This window comes from Manis pentadactyla, chromosome 3, assembly GCF_030020395.1.
Source record: "Manis pentadactyla isolate mManPen7 chromosome 3, mManPen7.hap1, whole genome shotgun sequence".
NCBI classification, from domain to species: Eukaryota; Metazoa; Chordata; class Mammalia; order Pholidota; family Manidae; genus Manis; species Manis pentadactyla.
The window spans coordinates 48,979,065-48,997,955 of NC_080021.1; the positions used below are offsets into that span (position 1 = coordinate 48,979,065).

Sequence of the window (18,891 nt, forward strand, 5' to 3'; positions counted from 1 at the left end):
AAAGAAATACAGATGGCCAACAGACACATGAAAAGATGCTCCACATCGCTAATTATCAGAGAAATGCAAATTAAAACTACAATGAGGTATCACCTCACACCAGTAAGGATGGCTGCCATCCAAAAGACAAACAACAACAAATGTTGGCGAGGCTGTGGAGAAAGCGGAACCCTCCTGCACTGCTGGTGGGAATGTAAATTATTTCAACCATTGTGGAAAGCAGTATGGAGGTACATCAAAATGCTCAAAACAGACTTACCATTTGACCCAGGAATTGCACTCCTAGGAATTTACCCTAAGAATGCAGCAATCAAGTTCAAGAAAGATCAGTGCACCCCTATGTTTATCGCAGCACTATTTACAATAGCCAAGAATTGGAAGCAACCTAAATGTCCATTGATAGATGAATGGATAAAGAAGATGTGATACATATACACAATGGAATACTACTCAGCCATAAGAAAAGGGCAAATCCAACCATTTGCAGCAACATGGATGGAGCTGGAGGGTATTATGCTCAGTGAAACAAGCCAAGCGGAGAAAGAGAAATACCAAATGATTTCACTTATCTGTGGAATATAAGAACAAAGGAAAAACTGAAGGAACAAAACAGCAGCAGAATCACAGAACTCAAGAATGGACTAACAGGTACCAAAGGGAAAGGGACTGGGGAGGATGGGTTGGTAGGGAGGGATAAGGGTGGGGGAGAAGTAGGGGGGTATTAAGATTAGCATGCATGGGGGGGTAGGAGAAAAGGGAGGGCTGTACAACACAGAGAAGGCAAGTAGTGATTCTACAACATTTTGCTATGCTGATGGACAGTGACTGTAAAGGGGTTTATAGGGGAGACCTGATATAGGGGAGAGCCTAGTAAACATAATATTCATCATGTAAATGTAGATTAGTGTTACCAAAAACAAAACAAAACAAAACAAAAAAAGGACAGTTCCTGTGTGGTAACCTCCAATGAGCTCTACACAAGGGTATAAAGGGCATATACAAGTGTAGGCAAAGGGTCTGTTTGCGTTTATACAGAAGATCAAAGCCTAATTGGGCTACCCCGAAAATGAACTAAGATACGATATGAAAGAGAACGTCCAACATCAGCACTCTCTGGAAGACTCATGCCAGAAGATGATCATCAAGAAACCCCAACAAAGATCCACGCACTGCTACAGCTGTAGATGCACTCATCCCACCAGCTCCTGGACTTGCCATGGGAATGAAGGAGATATCTAAGCTGGCCTGTGCATACAGTAAAACAACAAATTTGACTGGATCTATACTGTTGGAACTCAACCAAGAATTAGGAGAAGTGCAAATTGTAGCGCTCCAAAATCTTACAACTACAGACTATTTACTGTTAAAAGAACATATGGGATGTGAACAGTGCCCAGGAATGGGTTGTTTTAATTTGTCTGATTTCTCTCAGACTGTTCAAGTTCAGTTGGACAATATCCACCATATCATAGATAAGTTTTCACAAATGCCTAAGGTGCCTAACTGGTTTTCTTGGTTTCACTGGAGATGGCTGGTAATTACAGATATCCTTTGGTTATGTAACTATACTCCTATTATGTTAATGTGTGTGCGCAATTTAAGTCGTAGCTTAAAACCTATACATGCTGAAGTTACTCTACAAGAAGATATGTCAAAGAAATAATCAAATCTTCCCATGTTTTCTTCCACCTGCTACTTCTATAGCTTTTCTTCTTCCTTCCTAATTACAACCCTTAAATAGAATTCGTGCCTCATATCAAATTTACCGAGTATCATAATTCTTCCAAGTGGTAAAGATACCTCAAGACAAATGCTGGGCATAGAAGCTACAGGGCATAAATATGTAAAGAAATAAAAAGCTAACCATTTCAAACAATAAGGCTTCTCTCTCACTTACCAACTTTACATTTCCCTGTATGGCCCCAGAAGATGACTGGTTAGCCAGAGACGGGTAAGATTCCTCAAGGGAGGAACAACCTAAGACAGGCACAGTCGCAGGGGGGCCATCAGGTGAGAAATTGGGGATCAACAGAAGTGAGGCTTAGAACCTCACCCCCCCTGTTCTGAGAGAAATCTTCTGCATACGTGGATGTTTTATTGCCCTTGTCTAGCTTGGATTAACACATAGTCTACAGGCACACACCTGATCATCTACATTTGCTCTCTTACAACACTAAACTATGTTTTCTACCTTTATCTTGTATCTACCTACCACTTCAGCTTTTTATTAAAAATAATAATAATAAAGGGAGAAATGTGGTATCCACATATAAATCAAGTATAAAAACCAAAAAAAAAAATCATAACTTAATTTGAATTCAGTTTCTGTAGTTTTTCACTGTGGAGTATAGAACTCAAAGAGTGTCTTAGGCATATAGGGTCAACTCCAAGCACATGTGAGAAATTATGCTCGGATTACTGCTCTGCAAACAATAGGAAAAGCTAAATCACCAAGGCAACGCAAGACAGGCAGCAGGGCAGCTTGGAGACCTTAGTGAGGTCGTCATGGACAGGCCATCTGTCACTGCCAACTGCCAGGTGGGATTCAGCACCAGGGGGAGGGTGGGTGAGACATTGAGATGGATAGTCTCACCACACAAAAATAAGCATTAGGATAAAAAATAAAAATGTAAAACACTTATTAAGAATGTCTCAAGGGCCAGGGACCTTTCTAAGAAATTTGTATCATCTCATTTAATTTTTCAACAAAGCTGTGAGAGAGGTACTGTCTTCATCTCCACTTTACAGTTGTAAATAACTTCCCAGGTTACAGAGAAGTAGAATAGGGATTTGAACCCAGGAAATCTGACTGCAAAGCCATAGCTTAGCCATAATGCTATATATGTCCTAAATAGAGATGGTGGAAAGGAAATGATTATACTGTAAAACAGAAAGGGGAAGGAACGTTGAGCTGCTAACGCACAGATCTGGATTAAAGCAGTGCTTAGGGAGCTGCCACTTTTTAGGGTACACCCTGCTCTACATGCCGCAGGACCTGGAATCGGAGCTGAGCCTGTCTTCTGAGCCCCTGGCTGCCTGTGGCAGTCCTATCATGGGCTCAGTAATTTGAACCTAAATTTTTTGTTTGTTTCTTCTGTGACAGCTGATTAGCTCAGCTATGTAAAAATAAGAATTTTCACAGTTTGCCAGAAAAGCAACACATTTGTGAGTGTGAAACTGCTTTACATTTTAGGAAAAAAAAAACACTATGGAAATAGAAAATTTGTTTTTAGTTATTTTGTTTAAAAATCATTATAGTCAAAACTTGCCCTCTTGCACACCCACATATTTATTGCTCTGCTCAGTGATCCACTTCCCCCAACAGGGTCATTTTTAGGACATGAGATTGTTTTTTTTTTTTTTAATGAATCACTCATACTAGATTGCTTTGACTTTCAAGTGAGTGTATTGTTGAAGAGTCTGCAAGTCTCATGAGCCTGACAGTAAACCTGAGTTTAGTGCTCTCTCTGATCCCTACTGCTCTCTCAGTTACCTGATTCTCAGTTTCACTAATTTTCCCAAATGGTTTGAAAAAACAGTGAGGAATTATGAGACAAAAATCAGCCTTCTGCTAATAGTCCTGATTTCCTGGGCCCAGCCCTTAATTTTTTTCATCCTTACTTAGAGCTAGGATCCCTGATTAGAAGATCAGAGGGGCTGTGGAGCTTAGTCGGGGGCTGGTGGTGACAGACAAAGTAGCTCACATCAAAAGACAGCCTTCTTATCAAGACTCAGGAAACAGAATCACGGACCTCTGGACAGTACTCTGAAAGGTTCTCTGTTTTCAGGAAAAATACTCCTACTTACCAAACCTGCATTTTATACCAGTACCTCTGGTCATATTTTTACATGTTAATTGAATAAATCAAATTAAGGCAAAAAAATTAAAGGCTGTCATCAATTCTCACTTTATTTGTTAATAGTGGTTATATAATGACCCAGAGAAGTCTTTAAAATATTTCCAAATATGCAAATACAATATCAACTGTTTTAATACTGGGGTTTTTAATGCCAAAATTATTGTCTTGAAACAGATTAGTCATTCAAAGTCAAAATTCCTTCAGATTACTAAGGAAGTATTTAGTGCATTAAATCAATAAAACTACTGTGGATTAGTGAAACAGAACATAATATTCAAGATCTTTGCAAACTCAGGATATAACTAATTATATTTATGCATGTACAGATGGAAGTATATACATATGTACATATACAGCAGGATTTGAGAGGACTGACTTCAATTTTGAAAGAAGTTTTACTGTGTGTAAAATGCATTACATGCTACAGAGAAATTATTCATAAAAGGAAGAACCAAATGAGGCAGCAAACTTTGCTGTTGTCTTATTTTTAAGAAACTATCCTGTAACTCATGGATTTGAAGAATTAATATTATTAAAATGTCTGTATTACCCAAATCTATCTACAGATTCAATGCAATCACTATCAAAATTCCTATGGTATTTTTCAGAAATGGAAAAAAGATCCTAATATTTGTATCAAACTACAAAAGACCCCAAATGGCCAAAGCAATCTTGAGTAAGAAGAACAAAGGGGGAAGCATCATGCTCCCTGATTTTAAACTATATAACAAAGCTGTAATTATAATAGCAGAGTATTGGTATGAAAACAGACATACAGATGAACAGAACAGAGTGTCTGGAAATAAACCCATGCATATACTGTTCATTAATTTACAACAGAGGAGTTCAGAATACTCAGTGGGGAAAGGATAGTCTCTTCAATAAATGGGGTTGACAGAAGCAGACAGGCAGATACAAAAGAATGAAACTTGACCCTTACCTTATAGCATACACAAAAATTAACTCAAAATGGATTAAGGATTTGAATTTAAGACCTGAAACAACAAAACTCCCAGAAGAAAACATAGGTCTGAGTTCCTTGGTATCAGTCTTGGCGATGAGTTTTGGACCTGACTCCAAAGGCAAGGGTAATGAAAGGAAAAATAAACAAATGGGACAACATCAAGTAAAGAGCTTCCTCAGCGCAAAAGAAACCATCAACAAAATGAAAAGGCTTCCTACTGAGGGGAAAGATACCCGTAAACCAGGCATCTGATGATAAGGGGTTAGTATCTGTAAAGAACTCATACAAGTCAACACCACAAAACAATTTGATTTAAAAATGGGTCTTCATTTTTCCACAGAAGGCATGTAGCTGGCCAACAGGCACACGAGAAGGTGCTCAACAGTGCTAATCATCAGGGAAATGCAAATCAAAACCACAATGAGGTATCATCTTACACCAGTCAGAATGGCTGTTAACATGAAATAACAAATGTTGGTGAGGATGCAGAGAAATGGGAACCCTTGGGCCTTGTGGGTGGGAATGGAAAAGAGTTGAAGATTCCTCAAAAAATTAAAACTACCATATGACCCAGCAATTTATCCATGTATTTATCCAAAGAAAACAAACAATTTGAACAGATATATGCACCCCACGTTCATTGCAACATTATATATAATAGCCTAGATATGGAAACAAACAAGTGCCTACTATAGCTAAATTGATAAAGAGGATGTAGTATCCATATTCGATAGAATACTATTCAGTCATAAATAAGAATTAAATCTTGCCATTTATGACAACATGGTTGGACCTTGAGGGTATTATACTAAGTGAAATAAATCAGAGAAAGACAAATACAGGTCTACCCTGGAGATACTGCAGGTTTGGTTCTAGCCACAGCAACAAAGTGAACCAAATGAATTTTTCAGTTTCCCAGGGAACATAAAAGTTATGTTTACACTATACTTTAGACTGTTGAGTATGCAATAGCATTATGTCTAAAAAACAATGTACATACCTTAACTAAAAAATACTTTACTGCTAAAAAATGCCAACCATTATCTGAGCTTTCAGTGACTATTTTTCTTGGTAGAGGGTCTTGTATCGATGTTGATGGCCGCTGACTGATCAGGGTGGTGACTGCTGGAGGCTAAGGTGGCTGTGGTAGTTTCTTTATTTCCTTTTCAATAAGAAAATGTTTATTGAAGTCTGTATTTTTTTGATTATAAAATACACATTTTTTCACATTTTAGCATCTCAAATTGGGATCAATTTTACTACTGCGGATATCATAGTTTAATCCTAAGAGTTCTTTTTTCTTAGTGGTATATAAAATAATGGTGCCCTTTAGAACTGAAGGTGGCTTAGATATGATGGAATACAGTATGCATCAGGTGCCAAAGTCTGGCGTACAGTGTGATTAAAGCAGACAGAAAGGACAGTGGATAAATACATAGCAGGCACTCATTAAATCAGTGTTTCTTCCTTCTTTCAAAAACTGGCAACTAAGCCCCTAAAGCCTATGCAGTACTTTGTACATAGCTGTTCTCTCTGCTACTGACAGCCCAGCAGGTGCTGCAGGCATCTACAATGTTGGATGCCAAAAGAATAAGATGGTCCTTGCCTTCTGTTGAAAAGGAACAATATCTTGTGTTTGGTTATCATTTTACAACTTACACAGCATTTCTACAGGCAAAATTTAACAAACATTTACGAAATGAGTAGCTTTTAAAAAAATTGAACTATCATTGATATATAAGTTTATATTGGTTTCAAATGTACAACACAGTGGTTCAACAATTACCCATATTATTAAAACCTCACCCCCTCTAGTGTGGTTACTATCAATGTAGAAAAATGTACAGAATCATTGACTATATTCTCCATGCTGTCCTATTGTCCCATGATAACTTATATTGTATTGTGAATTATTGTGCCCCTTTATACCCCTCCCACCCTTCTCCACCACCAGCCCCAACCCCTCCCTGTTGGTAACCATTGGTCCCTTCTCGGTGTCATGAGTCTCCTGCTGTTTTGTTCCTTCTGTTTTGCTTTGTTTTTATATTCCACAAATAAGTGAAATCATATGGTATTTGTCTTTCTCTGGCTTATTTCACTGAGCATAACACCCTCTAGATCCATCCATGTTGTTGCAAATGGGAGGATTTCTTTTCTTTTTATGGCTGAGTAATATTTCATTGTGTATACATACCACCTCATTTTTTAATTTTTATTAAGGTATCATTGATATACAACCTTATGAAGGTTTCACATGAGCAACATTGTGGTTACTACATTCACCCATATTATCAAGTCTTCCCCCCACCCCCCACCCCATTGTAGTCACTGTCCATCAGTATAGTAAGATGCTGTAGACTCACTACTTGTCTTCTCTGTGCTACACTGTCTTCCCCGTGACCCCCCTATATCATGTGTGCTAATCATAATGCCCCTAATCCCCTTCTCCTCCCCCCTTACCCACCCTCCCCATTCCCTTCCCTTTGGTAACAGCTAGTCCTTTCTTGTAGTGTGCACACACCACATCTTCTTTATCCATTCATCTATTGATGGACACATAGGTTGCTTCCATATCTTGGCTATTGCAAACAGTGTGGTGATAAACATAGGGGTGCATATATCTTTTCAAATCAGGAATTTTATTTTCTTTGGGTAAATTCCTAGAAGTGGAATTACTAGATCAAATGGTATTTCTATTTTTAGTTTTTGAGGAACCTCCATACTGCTTTCCACAGCAGTTGTGCCAATTTACAATTCAGGCTGCTAGAATGGATTAAAGGCTATGGAAAACTATAATGATCTTTCACAGAGATTAGTCATTACATTGGGATCAAAAATACTACCCATGTAGCCTACTTATTTGCTGATTGAGAATGGCAGCAGATCTTAGCAAGTGTACATCAGCAGATACTAAAAGTCTTTTCATTTGCCTAAGGTTAAAAAACATCTTTTTGCAAATTTTACAAATACCCATGTATCATTTCCATTTTCATTCAGCCTGCATATAAGTAAGATTTCTGAAGAGTTTTGAATTTCTGGGTTTAATTTTGGCTCTTTAGATCAAACAACTCACATCTCTCCTAAGCAATTCTATTTGAGGTCCACCTTTATGTCTAAGATTCTAGCCTATGATTTGAAAACAATGAAAACCAAAAATATCTCTCCAAGAGACCATTTTTATAGCTAATCACTAATCATGTATTTTTCCCCATTTCTCTAGTTGCTTCTCTTTCATGTCAGATTCTAAAAGTTAAATCTGTATGCTGGCAGACTAACTATCATACTGCTTACCACCTCTTTTTTCTTTTTTGTTATTCCATCACAAATTATGCAGCCCATAAGGGATTCTATCATATGAGGGTCTGTTACCCAGAGATCAAGTGCATGTAGCAGCTGTTTATTTGCAAATACAGAATGTGATGAACACATGGTACAGAAAGATTCTTTTCATGCTGGTATTTTCTCATTTACAGTAGATTACTATTATCATTTTTGTGTACAGTATGGCAAATAGCCTTTTTTTCCACTAGCCTCTACTGAAAAAGAAATGACTAGAATGTCACCAGGTGTCTTTGATAGCTAAGGAACAACAGCACAAAAACTGTTCAAGGTTTCAGTAGTAATACTGATCATATTAATCATAATAAAAGCAGTAAAATGAGCAGATATAAATTCTTACTACATGCCATGTACTGCCCTGGGGACTTCACATATGTTATCTCATTTATTATTTATAATAACCCTATGACACAGGTAGATGTTATCTCTATTTTATAGATGAGAAAGATGAGGGTGCAGAGTTTATTACTTAAAACCACAAAGCTACTAAGTGGCACAGCTGAGATTTAAATGCATATCCCCCTCACTTTACACTGAGAATGTGCAAAGCAGGATGAAAAGCAGAGGAAAGAGTGGACAGATGGAAGGGAGATGGATAATGGAGCAGAATACCTTAATCATTATGAACTCATTAAATGAACATCTACTGAGTACCTAATATTGAATGAACATACTGTCTATTCGTGAGACTAGTTCCTTGCCCTAGAGAGGCATATGTAGCTTAGAGAAGTAGAATGGCCAGCAAACAACTCCAGTCCTCACCAAAGGGCAGTAATCAATATATGCCAAAGTATAGAGAACACAGAGAGGGTAGGGCCCTGCCAAGGGAGCAGGGGAAGGATTTCCAGATAAGGAGGCTTTGAGCAGGAACGTAAGTAATACATGTGAGTTACCATGCTAACAAAGAATGGAAAAGTTAGACCAGGTAGAGGTCAAAGCAGGGACACCACCAAAGAAGTGTGATGGACGGCGTGATGCTCAAGTGCTTCAGAGGGCTGCAGAGAAGGGTGTGTGGTAAAGACTGTGGGAATAAGAGTAGAAGGCAAGTAATTCTGACAGCACATTCAGATCCGGATTAGGAAAAACAGCAAGGAGGTGAGAAGAATCATATGGAGGGAGGAGGCAGGTGAGAAAACATGGGCTGAACAGGACCACATGGGGCTGCCATGCAAATGGCCATTCCATATAGCATAATAACATGTGTGGTTATCATAAGATACATTACATCATGTGAGTTGGTTTTTCAGGTGCTTTTTATTATGGCTATGGATTTTGATAGTGGACCACCAAAGAGGCAAGTTTTGATGGAAAGAAGAGTGATGGAGACAAAGGTAATAGAGACCCTTGATCAAAGCCTTGGGGTCCAGGGAAAGGGAAGTGCAGCCTGAGAGAACTAGAAGCTTGGGAAGAGAAGAAAATCAGGCATTTCTGAACAGGAAATGGCTGCTGACATACGGGGCAAGTAGCACAGAGACACAGGCACTATTTGATTGTATTTTAGGCATCACTGGGGCTGGATGTCAGGCATAAGGCTGATGAGTGGGATAAGAAGACAAGATGACAGCATCATTACATCTGTTTTAAAAATTAATCAAGTGGTTCAAGTGGGAAAAAAAGCCCCTATGAATGCTATGAATTGATAATATGTCAATCATTGCACATAGTTCAAAAAATATTTTGGTGGACATGCACAGTTAGTATTATCAAGATTTGGGACACTATTTTATTGCTCTTTGGATTAATATGTTTTATGTTGTGTAGATTGTGCCAGTCAAGCTTTTCTTGATTGGGCTGCCTAAAGGCTATCTAGACTACAACATATGTCTTTAATCTGTCAAATCTGGATTCTGCCTGTAATCCTTCCCCATAGATAAGAAATTGGATTTCAAGAAAATGAAAGGATGCTTTGTATCCTATATTTGTCAAGAAACTCCTGCCAGGAATATAGCTCTATTATGTACTTATACTATAGCAGCAGTAAAAACTCAATAAGCTCTGATTTGGTTTTCTATGAAGAAAAATTATAGTGGTATAAAGAAGTCAAAAGATACTGCTTATGACAGCTTACAGTTGGACTTTGTGGAGGCATCATTTAAACCATAGTTCCTCTGACAGAGCAGTTTTTCCTTCTAGCTTCTCCTACTTCTCTGTCTCTATAAACTATCACTTCCAGTGCAAAAACTTCAAATGGGGGAGCTGTGGCCCAGAGCTGTGGAGTGGAGATGAGTCTGGCAATGCATGCTTCCAGGTAACCACCTTAGGGTGCAGTAGCTGACCCCAAGGCTGGTTTGAGGTTCATTGTGGAGAACCCAGACTTTGGTGTCACACAGGCTTGGGTCCAAGTCCCAGATCAGTAGCTTATTAACTCTAAGACGTAATGCACAAAAAGTACTTGGGAAAATGCCTAGAACATAGTAGACACTCAAGGACTAAAAGCCATTATTATTTTAGAATAATTTAAAGCATAAAAAATCCAGAGCTATGATAGCTCCTCACTTTGAAGGCATAAATTCCATCTTTTTGTCAAATATAAATAACTCAAATTCTCATGAATATCTGGATCCATGAACTTGCCTATGACTCTTTCTAGTACAAGCAGCTGACATTTTACATATTAATTTCTTGGGTTCTCCTCTGTCTTCCACATTGTTCTTCATGAGGTGATCTAAAAAGTAAGAGATTAATAAACAGAAGCTGTAGATTTTTGATCTTACCATTTTTGTCTGCTCTTCTCAGTATCTGGAAAAGACAAAGGAAAAAATGTATCACCATTTTTTTCTAAGCATTATAGTGAACATTATACTTACACATAATTCACCCCTTATTAAATAAAAGAAATTCCAATTTTATATAAAGCTTTCCCAATTGTGATTTCTTTGTAATAGTCCAGAACAGAAAACAACCCAAATGTCCATAAACAAGTGAATGGACAAACAAGTGAAGGTATATCTGTAAAATGAATACTACTGTGCAAAAAAAAGGAATGGGCTCTTGATACATACAGTAACTTGAATAGATCACAAAGCAATTACGCTGAGTAAAAAACCTGGACACAAAAGAATACCTACTTATGATTCCATTTATATAAAATTCTAGAAAACACAAACAAATCTACAGTTACAGAAAGCAGATTAAGGGACACATAAGAATGAAGAGGGCAGGGAGGGCTGGATTATAAAAGGACCTGAGAAAACTTTTAGGAGCAGTAAATGTATTTATTATTTCAACTGTAGTAATGGTTTCATAGGGGTGTACTTCTGTAAAAAATCATCTTTCAACTTTAAATATGTGCAACTTAATGTAAGTCAAACACATCTCAATAAAACTGGGAAAAATAAAAAAATAACAAATTATGGATAAGTAGAGCTAATGTGTCTATACTATACTTTATTTTACTTCCATGTTATTCTATTAAATGCGCCCATTTTAAATTGTCTTTGAGGGATGTGAACTGCTTAGCCATGGGGTATCTTTGATAATGGTTTCCAAATTTTCTTCTGGGAACTAATCTTTCCTCCACCCTCAGCCCATGTGCTTCAGGGCTGGGCAGAGCACTCAGGCCTGGCAAAGCGGTGTCTCATTGCTCTGGCCACAGTGGCCACCTGGGCATGAGCACAGGAAGGCTAGTGAATAGTAGACCTTGGTTTTGCTTGAATTGTCAAGAGAGACACACTTTCTCTTCTGCTGACTTTGAACCTGGGGAGATACAGGTAAGCAGCTGCTGTCAGCCTTTCTGTTATCAAATGCATCATGCGCTAAACGTGTTGCCACCAAACAAATGCTGAAGTTTTAACCCCCCCAGTAACTGTGGAGGTGACCTTGTTTGGAAACAGTCTCTGATGAGCTAATTAAATTAAGATCAGGTCTTACTGTATTGGAATGGACCCTAAATTCAATGACTGGTGACTTTATAAGAAGAGAGAGATTGAGAGATGCAGAGAATGTATGACGATGGAGTGATGCAGCTTCAAGCCATGGCAGGCAAAGGGCTGTGGGCCAGCACTAGACGCTTGAAGAGAGGCTCTAGATCCTCCCCTAGAGCCTCTGGAAGGCGCGTGGTCCTGCCCACACCTTGATTTCACCCCTCGAGCCTCCAGAACTGAGAGAAAACATTTTGTTGTTTAAGTCACCCTGTATGTAAGACATCATTATGGCACCCCTAGGAAATTAACACAATATGTAACCTGGAAATAGCCAGTACTCAAGAAAGCAGTGTCCTGAAACTGTGACTAACTGGAACCCGATGACACTCCCTGAGCTTCTGATCAAGCTGTCCTGACAATATGATCTCTGCTTTTCATTACAGGAACCAGCAATTATTATTTCTTTAAATCTTAAGATAGTTCTGGTTACTTTTTCTGTCAGCAACAATCAAATCAATCTTGATACTATATACTGATAGAAAAAAGTCTTATTAATAGACAACTGTGTTACATACAGTACCAAAGAAAATGTCCCTTTATCCTATTGAAAAGGATATTCACAACCTTGAATCATGGAAAAGGGGCACCTGAGGAGCATTTTCTTGAGCAATTTGTAGCTGTGGTTAAGTAACTGGAGCTACTCTTATATTTAAGTCATCACTTCTTGGTGGCCAGCTTGAAACATGAGCAATAGTTTTTATTATCAAAATTCTCAGTTTTCTACAGCAGCATTACCCTCTTTTCCTTCTGTTGACTTTGTAGAGATGAAGTATGGATAAATCTAATCACTAATATAATGTGTTTTTATTAGAAAATACTACTAGTACTACTAAAAATGTCATCTATAAAAAATTTCCAACAACAGGCATGTATCATGCCGACTTGTGTACATAAGAAGTTGGTTCCCCTTTTTAAGCTAAATTCATTTAATTATTATGAAATGATTGCTTTCAACAGTAAGAGCTTCTATGCTTACAGCAAGATGAGACACAAATTCTTTTTACACCACAGAGGTAATCTCTAGTGCAGATTTTGGAGGCTCATCTCCCTGTCATGATCAGTTTCTCCTCTGAAACTTTGAAGCCTCAGCTGAGGGAGAGACATGAAATGCAGCCTATTTCTTACCTCTGATATACTCTAAGATTCTGTTTCAAGCTCTGCTGTGTCCTTATGAGATTGAAGTGACTAGAATAGGAATAACCACACACCAGAGACTTGGACCCAGGATTTCTCTGTCATTTCATTTCATAAGGGACTATCTTAAATAGCATTCAGCCTCCAAGAGATGAAATTAAGACAGTGGCTTTTGTTATTCAGATAGTTCTTTGTAATTAAATATAAACAGAACTATCTCTACTGCAAATTTTGCCTCTGAGCCCACAGACTAATAAAAAATGTAATGCAGATGAGAACTGAGTTCACTACATTATGCTACCATAGTAATGTGGATTGGCTAATCTCACTGGTTTCTATCATAAGATAGATAGTAAATAAATCTCAGTATTATGGTCACACTTAAATGTGGGTGGTGCTACATCTTTGCAACAATTTAAGAATTATGAAATAGCATCCTTTACCCTAAAAGGTATTCTTTAATGGCCTTGATTGAAAGTCCTTATTTTTCACTTGAAGTTATGGAGGCAGATGTTACAATGCAAATGTTATCTTGGAGGCCTAAAAAAGGGACACAATACCATTTACTGAAGATTTGCTAAGTATCTCCTACCACGTACCAGGTTAAAATGAGGTAATGAGATAAACTAGTCAGTCACTTAATGGATTACTGAGAAAGTGGGGTACAGAGTGGGAAGTTGAGACTCATCCACAATATGGAGTATCATCTAGAAGGGAAAACCTAGTGGGTGAGTCATAGTGTGTAGGCCTTGAAAAGCAGCAAGTTGTTTTGCTACCAGTCCCCCAGTCACCATGAGAAAGGATGCTGGGAAGTAGGCACGGAAAGATGGAGGAAGAAAAGGTACTTAGTATATATCTAATGACCCAGTGAGAAGTCATCTTCTTAATTTTGCCTAGGGTAGGCCTTGTGAGGGAAAACAATTTTTAACATATGATAACAGTGAAATTCAGTTTTCCCTATTTCTTCTGGTTTTTGAAAGTAATAGAGTGACATTTGCCTTGCCAATTAGGGTAGGTAAGGATGGGGTTAATTGCCATTTTCCCAACTGGGCAATCTCACTCAAATTATCAACTGTGCACTAGGCAAGATAGGGGGTATATTGTCTGTAACAGAATTCAGTCACAGAACCACTGTACCCGGAAAGTTGTTTTTGCTCTGATGTCCTCTGCCTGTCTCATCTCATCTCTGATACAGAGGAGTGTGTGTGTGTGTGTGTGTGTGTGTGTGTGTGTGGCATTGGAATTAAGTATCTTTGCAAAGGGAAACTTACTCATTTCCCCAAGTCCCTGGCCATCTGGGCACTGTGCCTTTTATTCAGGGTATACACAGATGTGCATGCATGGTTGGGGTAAGGAAGGGAAGATAAATAGTCAAATGGTCTTTCTCCTTCACGACCTTCCAGCCCCACATCTGCCCAACCAGTGAAGTGAGGAAAGATCACTTCCCTTCCATTAAAAGTCAAAGGAAAACTGGGCTTGGACAGTGGCATCAAGTGGATGATGGTGCAAATAACCTCATTTGAGGTGTATCTTGTTTTGGGGGATGCTTTGAAGGTTCTTCTCCCTTTGCACAGCAGCAGAGATGATTAATGTAATGATTCAAAAGAGGGCCTACATGTTAGCAAGGCTAGTATTCTGAATGAGAGTTTATTCTCTGTTACCTGGAATGAAATTAGCTGGGACAAGATAGGGCGCTGGTGTAGGAAGGGAAATGGCTGTCATTGTCCCCACTCTTTCTGTGCTGCTGCGCAGACGTGTGCCAGCTCAGCCCGTCCTGTGGGGGTAGGTGGGCCCAGGGCAAATGCACTGTGCCTGCCTCAGGGCTCCTGCCTCAGAACAGCACAGAGGCTTCTAAGCCCCCCAACAGGTATTCAGGAATATTTATGATGACCTGATACTGAATTCTGTCATTTTTTAGAAAGGAAGTCATGTAAATCAGATTTGTAAGGAAATAGCCTCTCTGTTAGTTTGTGGACTTGGCCACTGTTCTTTTTAGGCATTTAGCTTACAACACCGATGTGACAGTAACAGTTCAAATTTATATAGAACATTTCCTTTCTTCCCCCAGTTTTCTATGCTATGAATTCTCATTTAATACAGCAACCTTTAGAATTAATTATCATACTGATCATTATTGTTAGTTTGGAGATAAGGAAAAGAAAGCAAAACCCAACAGGTGCAATAAATCTCTCTCTGATTTTGTGGTCTATGGCTATTTGCCACCAGCTGGACATATCTAGTCATGGAATTAACAATATCTTCAGAAGCAGTGTAAATCCATTCTTAGAGGATTGACTATTCCAGTAGCACTGGAATATAAACACGGGAAATCAGAGTTTTCCTCAGAGTTGGAAATTCATCTGTGTGATGCAGAAGCCTCTAATTGGCTTCATTTCTGTTCCTCTTTGGATGAGGGAACATCTATCACCTACTTACTATAATCTACATAGAATTTAAAAAACAATTTTTCTTAGCAATGCTACTAGAATGTTAAAATTAATCAAATAAATTATGTATTTATATTTCACATTTTATTTTTGCTAAAAGCAACATGATTCAGGAATGAATAATTCAAAAATCCCCAAGTAATAAATCCTTTTTCAGATCACATATTTCACCAGAGTGCTAGATTTTTCACAAAATATCTCAGAGAAAAGTGTAAACAAAATCTTTTCTATTTGAGATAAAATCCAATGGCAGGGTTTTGTTTTGGTTTTTTTTTTTAAAACAGATTCTGGCATTTTCCTGGCAAACAAGCATGTCAACACCTCTCATGTGAAATCAGCTTTATATTTTTATTGTTACATTCTAGAAATAGAAGGTAAGGGTGTTCTATTCAGAGAGGACACATTCCTTCATGACAGAGACCTGATGCTGTTTATTTGCAGAACTTGGCAACAATTGTGCATATATAATAATGAATAAGATTTGAATTACTCTTTTTTCTTTTTTTAAAAAATAGCAGTTTGAACTCTTAGGCCAAGACTGGTGTATGTATCGGTGAGGAAGACTTCCATTTATATAGCTCAACCCATTTATCTCCACAGTATACAAGGATTTATTTACTGCTTTAAAAAAGTCACAGGGCAACACTTGATATCCTTGGTGGATAAAGTGAAGATCAGGTCAGAATGAATGGAAACTCCCCGCTTGCCCTCCTTCTTTGAATCAGCTTCATAGCAGCTTAGCCATTCACCTCGAAACAGACCCGGTTTTCCAGGGCCCTGACTACTCCTGAGGGTTTCCTTCCCCGGTGTGCTGTGTGCCTCCTCCTTCTCTCAGCTCAGCTCCTCAAGGGCTTATGGCCCTGAATGACAGGACTTACAAGGAAAAACATCTAACAGTTACACCATTAGCCCCAATAACATCATCTGACCCAAAGCCAAGCAGAGCTGTGCTCTCATGAAGAAATATCCTATTGAGTGAAGGAATGGGTATCAGACACTCCTGTTTTGCTGGGAAGATGGCCAGCCCAGAATGCCTGGATCCCCAGGTGGAGACACTGTTGAACCTTATCTATACCATTTGCCTTAGACCAGGTTTAGTTAGCAATAGGAGTTTCTCTCCCAGTTAAAGGATTCCAGCTAATCCATTCAAAATAAACCTGGGAGGGCTCCTCACTGACACGCCCCTCCCCTGCTTATCGTCATTATCTCTTCCTCACCACTGTGATACGAACAATTTTATTTCCTCCTATTTTCATTGCTCCACAATACATGTATTTGACCCCTGTCCCCCTTCACTTCTATTTTAATCAGAAGTGATAACTGAGAGAAGGGTAGAGACAGCACACGGTCCTCCTCAATGCCCTCTGTCCATTTTCTGCCATGCCTAAGCAAGCAGCTGCCAGAACTGTCCCTGCTGAGCCAGAATCTACCTCGAGGGACAGCGTGAATGTCACAACGGAGGGTCTGGGAGAGCTGGGAGCTTGACAAGGAGACTGAGGGGCAGGAAAACCACCAACCCTACAGGCAGAGGAAAGAGCTGGCAACAGACTGAAAACAAAAAACAAAAACAAAAAAAACAAAACAAAACAAAACCAGAAACAGCAAGAAGGGAGATAAAGCAAAATTGAGAAATAAATAAATAAAATGCTATAAAGGCAGTAACCACAGCATGAGGGCAGAAAAATAACAGAGAAAGTCAAAGAAGGGATGAAAAGAATGATCATCACATCAGAGAAATGGAGGAAGAGATCAATACCGAAGTGAGGAGGAGGACCAACGGGAGGACAGTCCAAAGCCAGCATCGATGATGACAATAATAGTAATTACCACGGGGAGAGGCACAGGGAGAAGAAAAACGGAATAATAGGAGGTGGCAGTGAAAAAAGAATCATCATCAAAGGGATTTCGGCTACCTCTGTAAAAAGACAAACAAACAAACGTGTTTTCAAAGCCGTTGTTTTCCTGGGGGACGGGGGAGGATGGGGGGGCATGGCCATCTCCACTGCTTGCCCGACAGCCCTAGGGCATCAGCGAGGTCCGGGTTGCAAATGGGCACATTAGACAGGAATTGGGTCAGTGTTCGCCCTCCCCCTGAGGCCCCTTTAAAATCGCCTTATTCAGAGACTGTTTTATTACCAATCAGCCCCTATCAAAACGCAGACTGTTAGGAAAATTTAACTTTGTAATTCGTTAAGGGTTGCTAAGCCCCGAGCTGCAGGTGTGCAGCCCTGGGTACAAGTTGAGTGCCGGGTCATTTATACGGCGTTTGCTTTGGTGGATTCCCAGCGGGAGAGGAGTTCTCTCCGGTCTTCTGGGGGCCAAACCCGCTGATCAGCACCAGGGCCACCCCCTCCTGCCGGGGACGGGAACAGACGCCGGGGACCACAGATCGAACTCCTTCCCTGGCTACTTACGTCGAGGAAGATCGACATGCCCTTGGACAGCTGCAGAGAAGAGCTCAACTCCTCCGAGGAATTGTTGGAGGACGACGACGTCTCTCGGGAATCCTCCATCCTCGGGAGCCCTGGCGGCCGCGGGCGGGAGCGGGGCTGGGCGGCCCACGGGCTGGGCCAGGGGCGCGGCCGTGCTGCTGCCTCGCCTCAGCGCACGGCGCCGGCCGCCGGGCTGGATCCGCGGTGCCCGCTCTGCGCGCCTCCCTCCGTCTCCGGGCTCGCGCTCCCGTCCCCGTCTCCGGCCTCCGCGCTCCCACGCGCTCTAACTCGCGCCGCCCTCCTCCTCCTCCGGCTGACAGCGCCTGGAAGGTCTCCTCCCTGCGCGTGGCCACGCGCCGCGCCCCTCCCCGGGTAGCGGACCCTGACCCCCCGCTCACTGCCACTGGCCACCGCGGGGTCCACCCTGGAGACCCTGTCCGCCCCGGTGCTGCGAGGGAGGAGGAAGTGCAGTCAGGTGGGGCAAATGGAAGCGGGCGGTGCAGCGCAGCCGAAACTCGTAGACAAGACGCTCATCCCGTGGTGGAAACTATGAATCCAGAGGGATTTGCCAACGTTGCTTTTCATGCAGGCATACCTGACTGCACCCCACTCCTCAAAGGCAGGTGGGCTACAGGACAGAACGCATCAGTTCAGGGGTTAATCATTCAGTTTTGGAATCCAGGTTTGGGTTTGAAACCGGCCTTAGTTACTTCTGCTAACTTGCAATCTAGCAAAATGCCAAATCTTTAAGCCTCAGTTTTCTTCATCAATAAAATGGTCCCAATGATAGCG

General features: G+C 40.3%; 1 protein-coding gene across 1 annotated transcript in view; it reads right to left on the reverse strand.

Moving 5' to 3' along the window:
- Nucleotides 1–18,418, reverse strand: part of NECAB1 (N-terminal EF-hand calcium binding protein 1) — a 189,220-nt gene extending 170,802 nt beyond the window's left edge. Inside the window, exons 1-2 of the mRNA XM_036932727.2 lie at nucleotides 18,082–18,418; nucleotides 10,878–10,902 (exon numbers count right to left, since the gene is read on the reverse strand). Coding sequence (XP_036788622.1) covers nucleotides 10,878–10,902; nucleotides 18,082–18,180 — 124 coding nt within the window. The 5' untranslated portion in view covers nucleotides 18,181–18,418. The remainder of the gene's footprint in view (nucleotides 1–10,877; nucleotides 10,903–18,081) is intronic.
- Nucleotides 18,419–18,891: the final 473 nt, after the last annotated feature.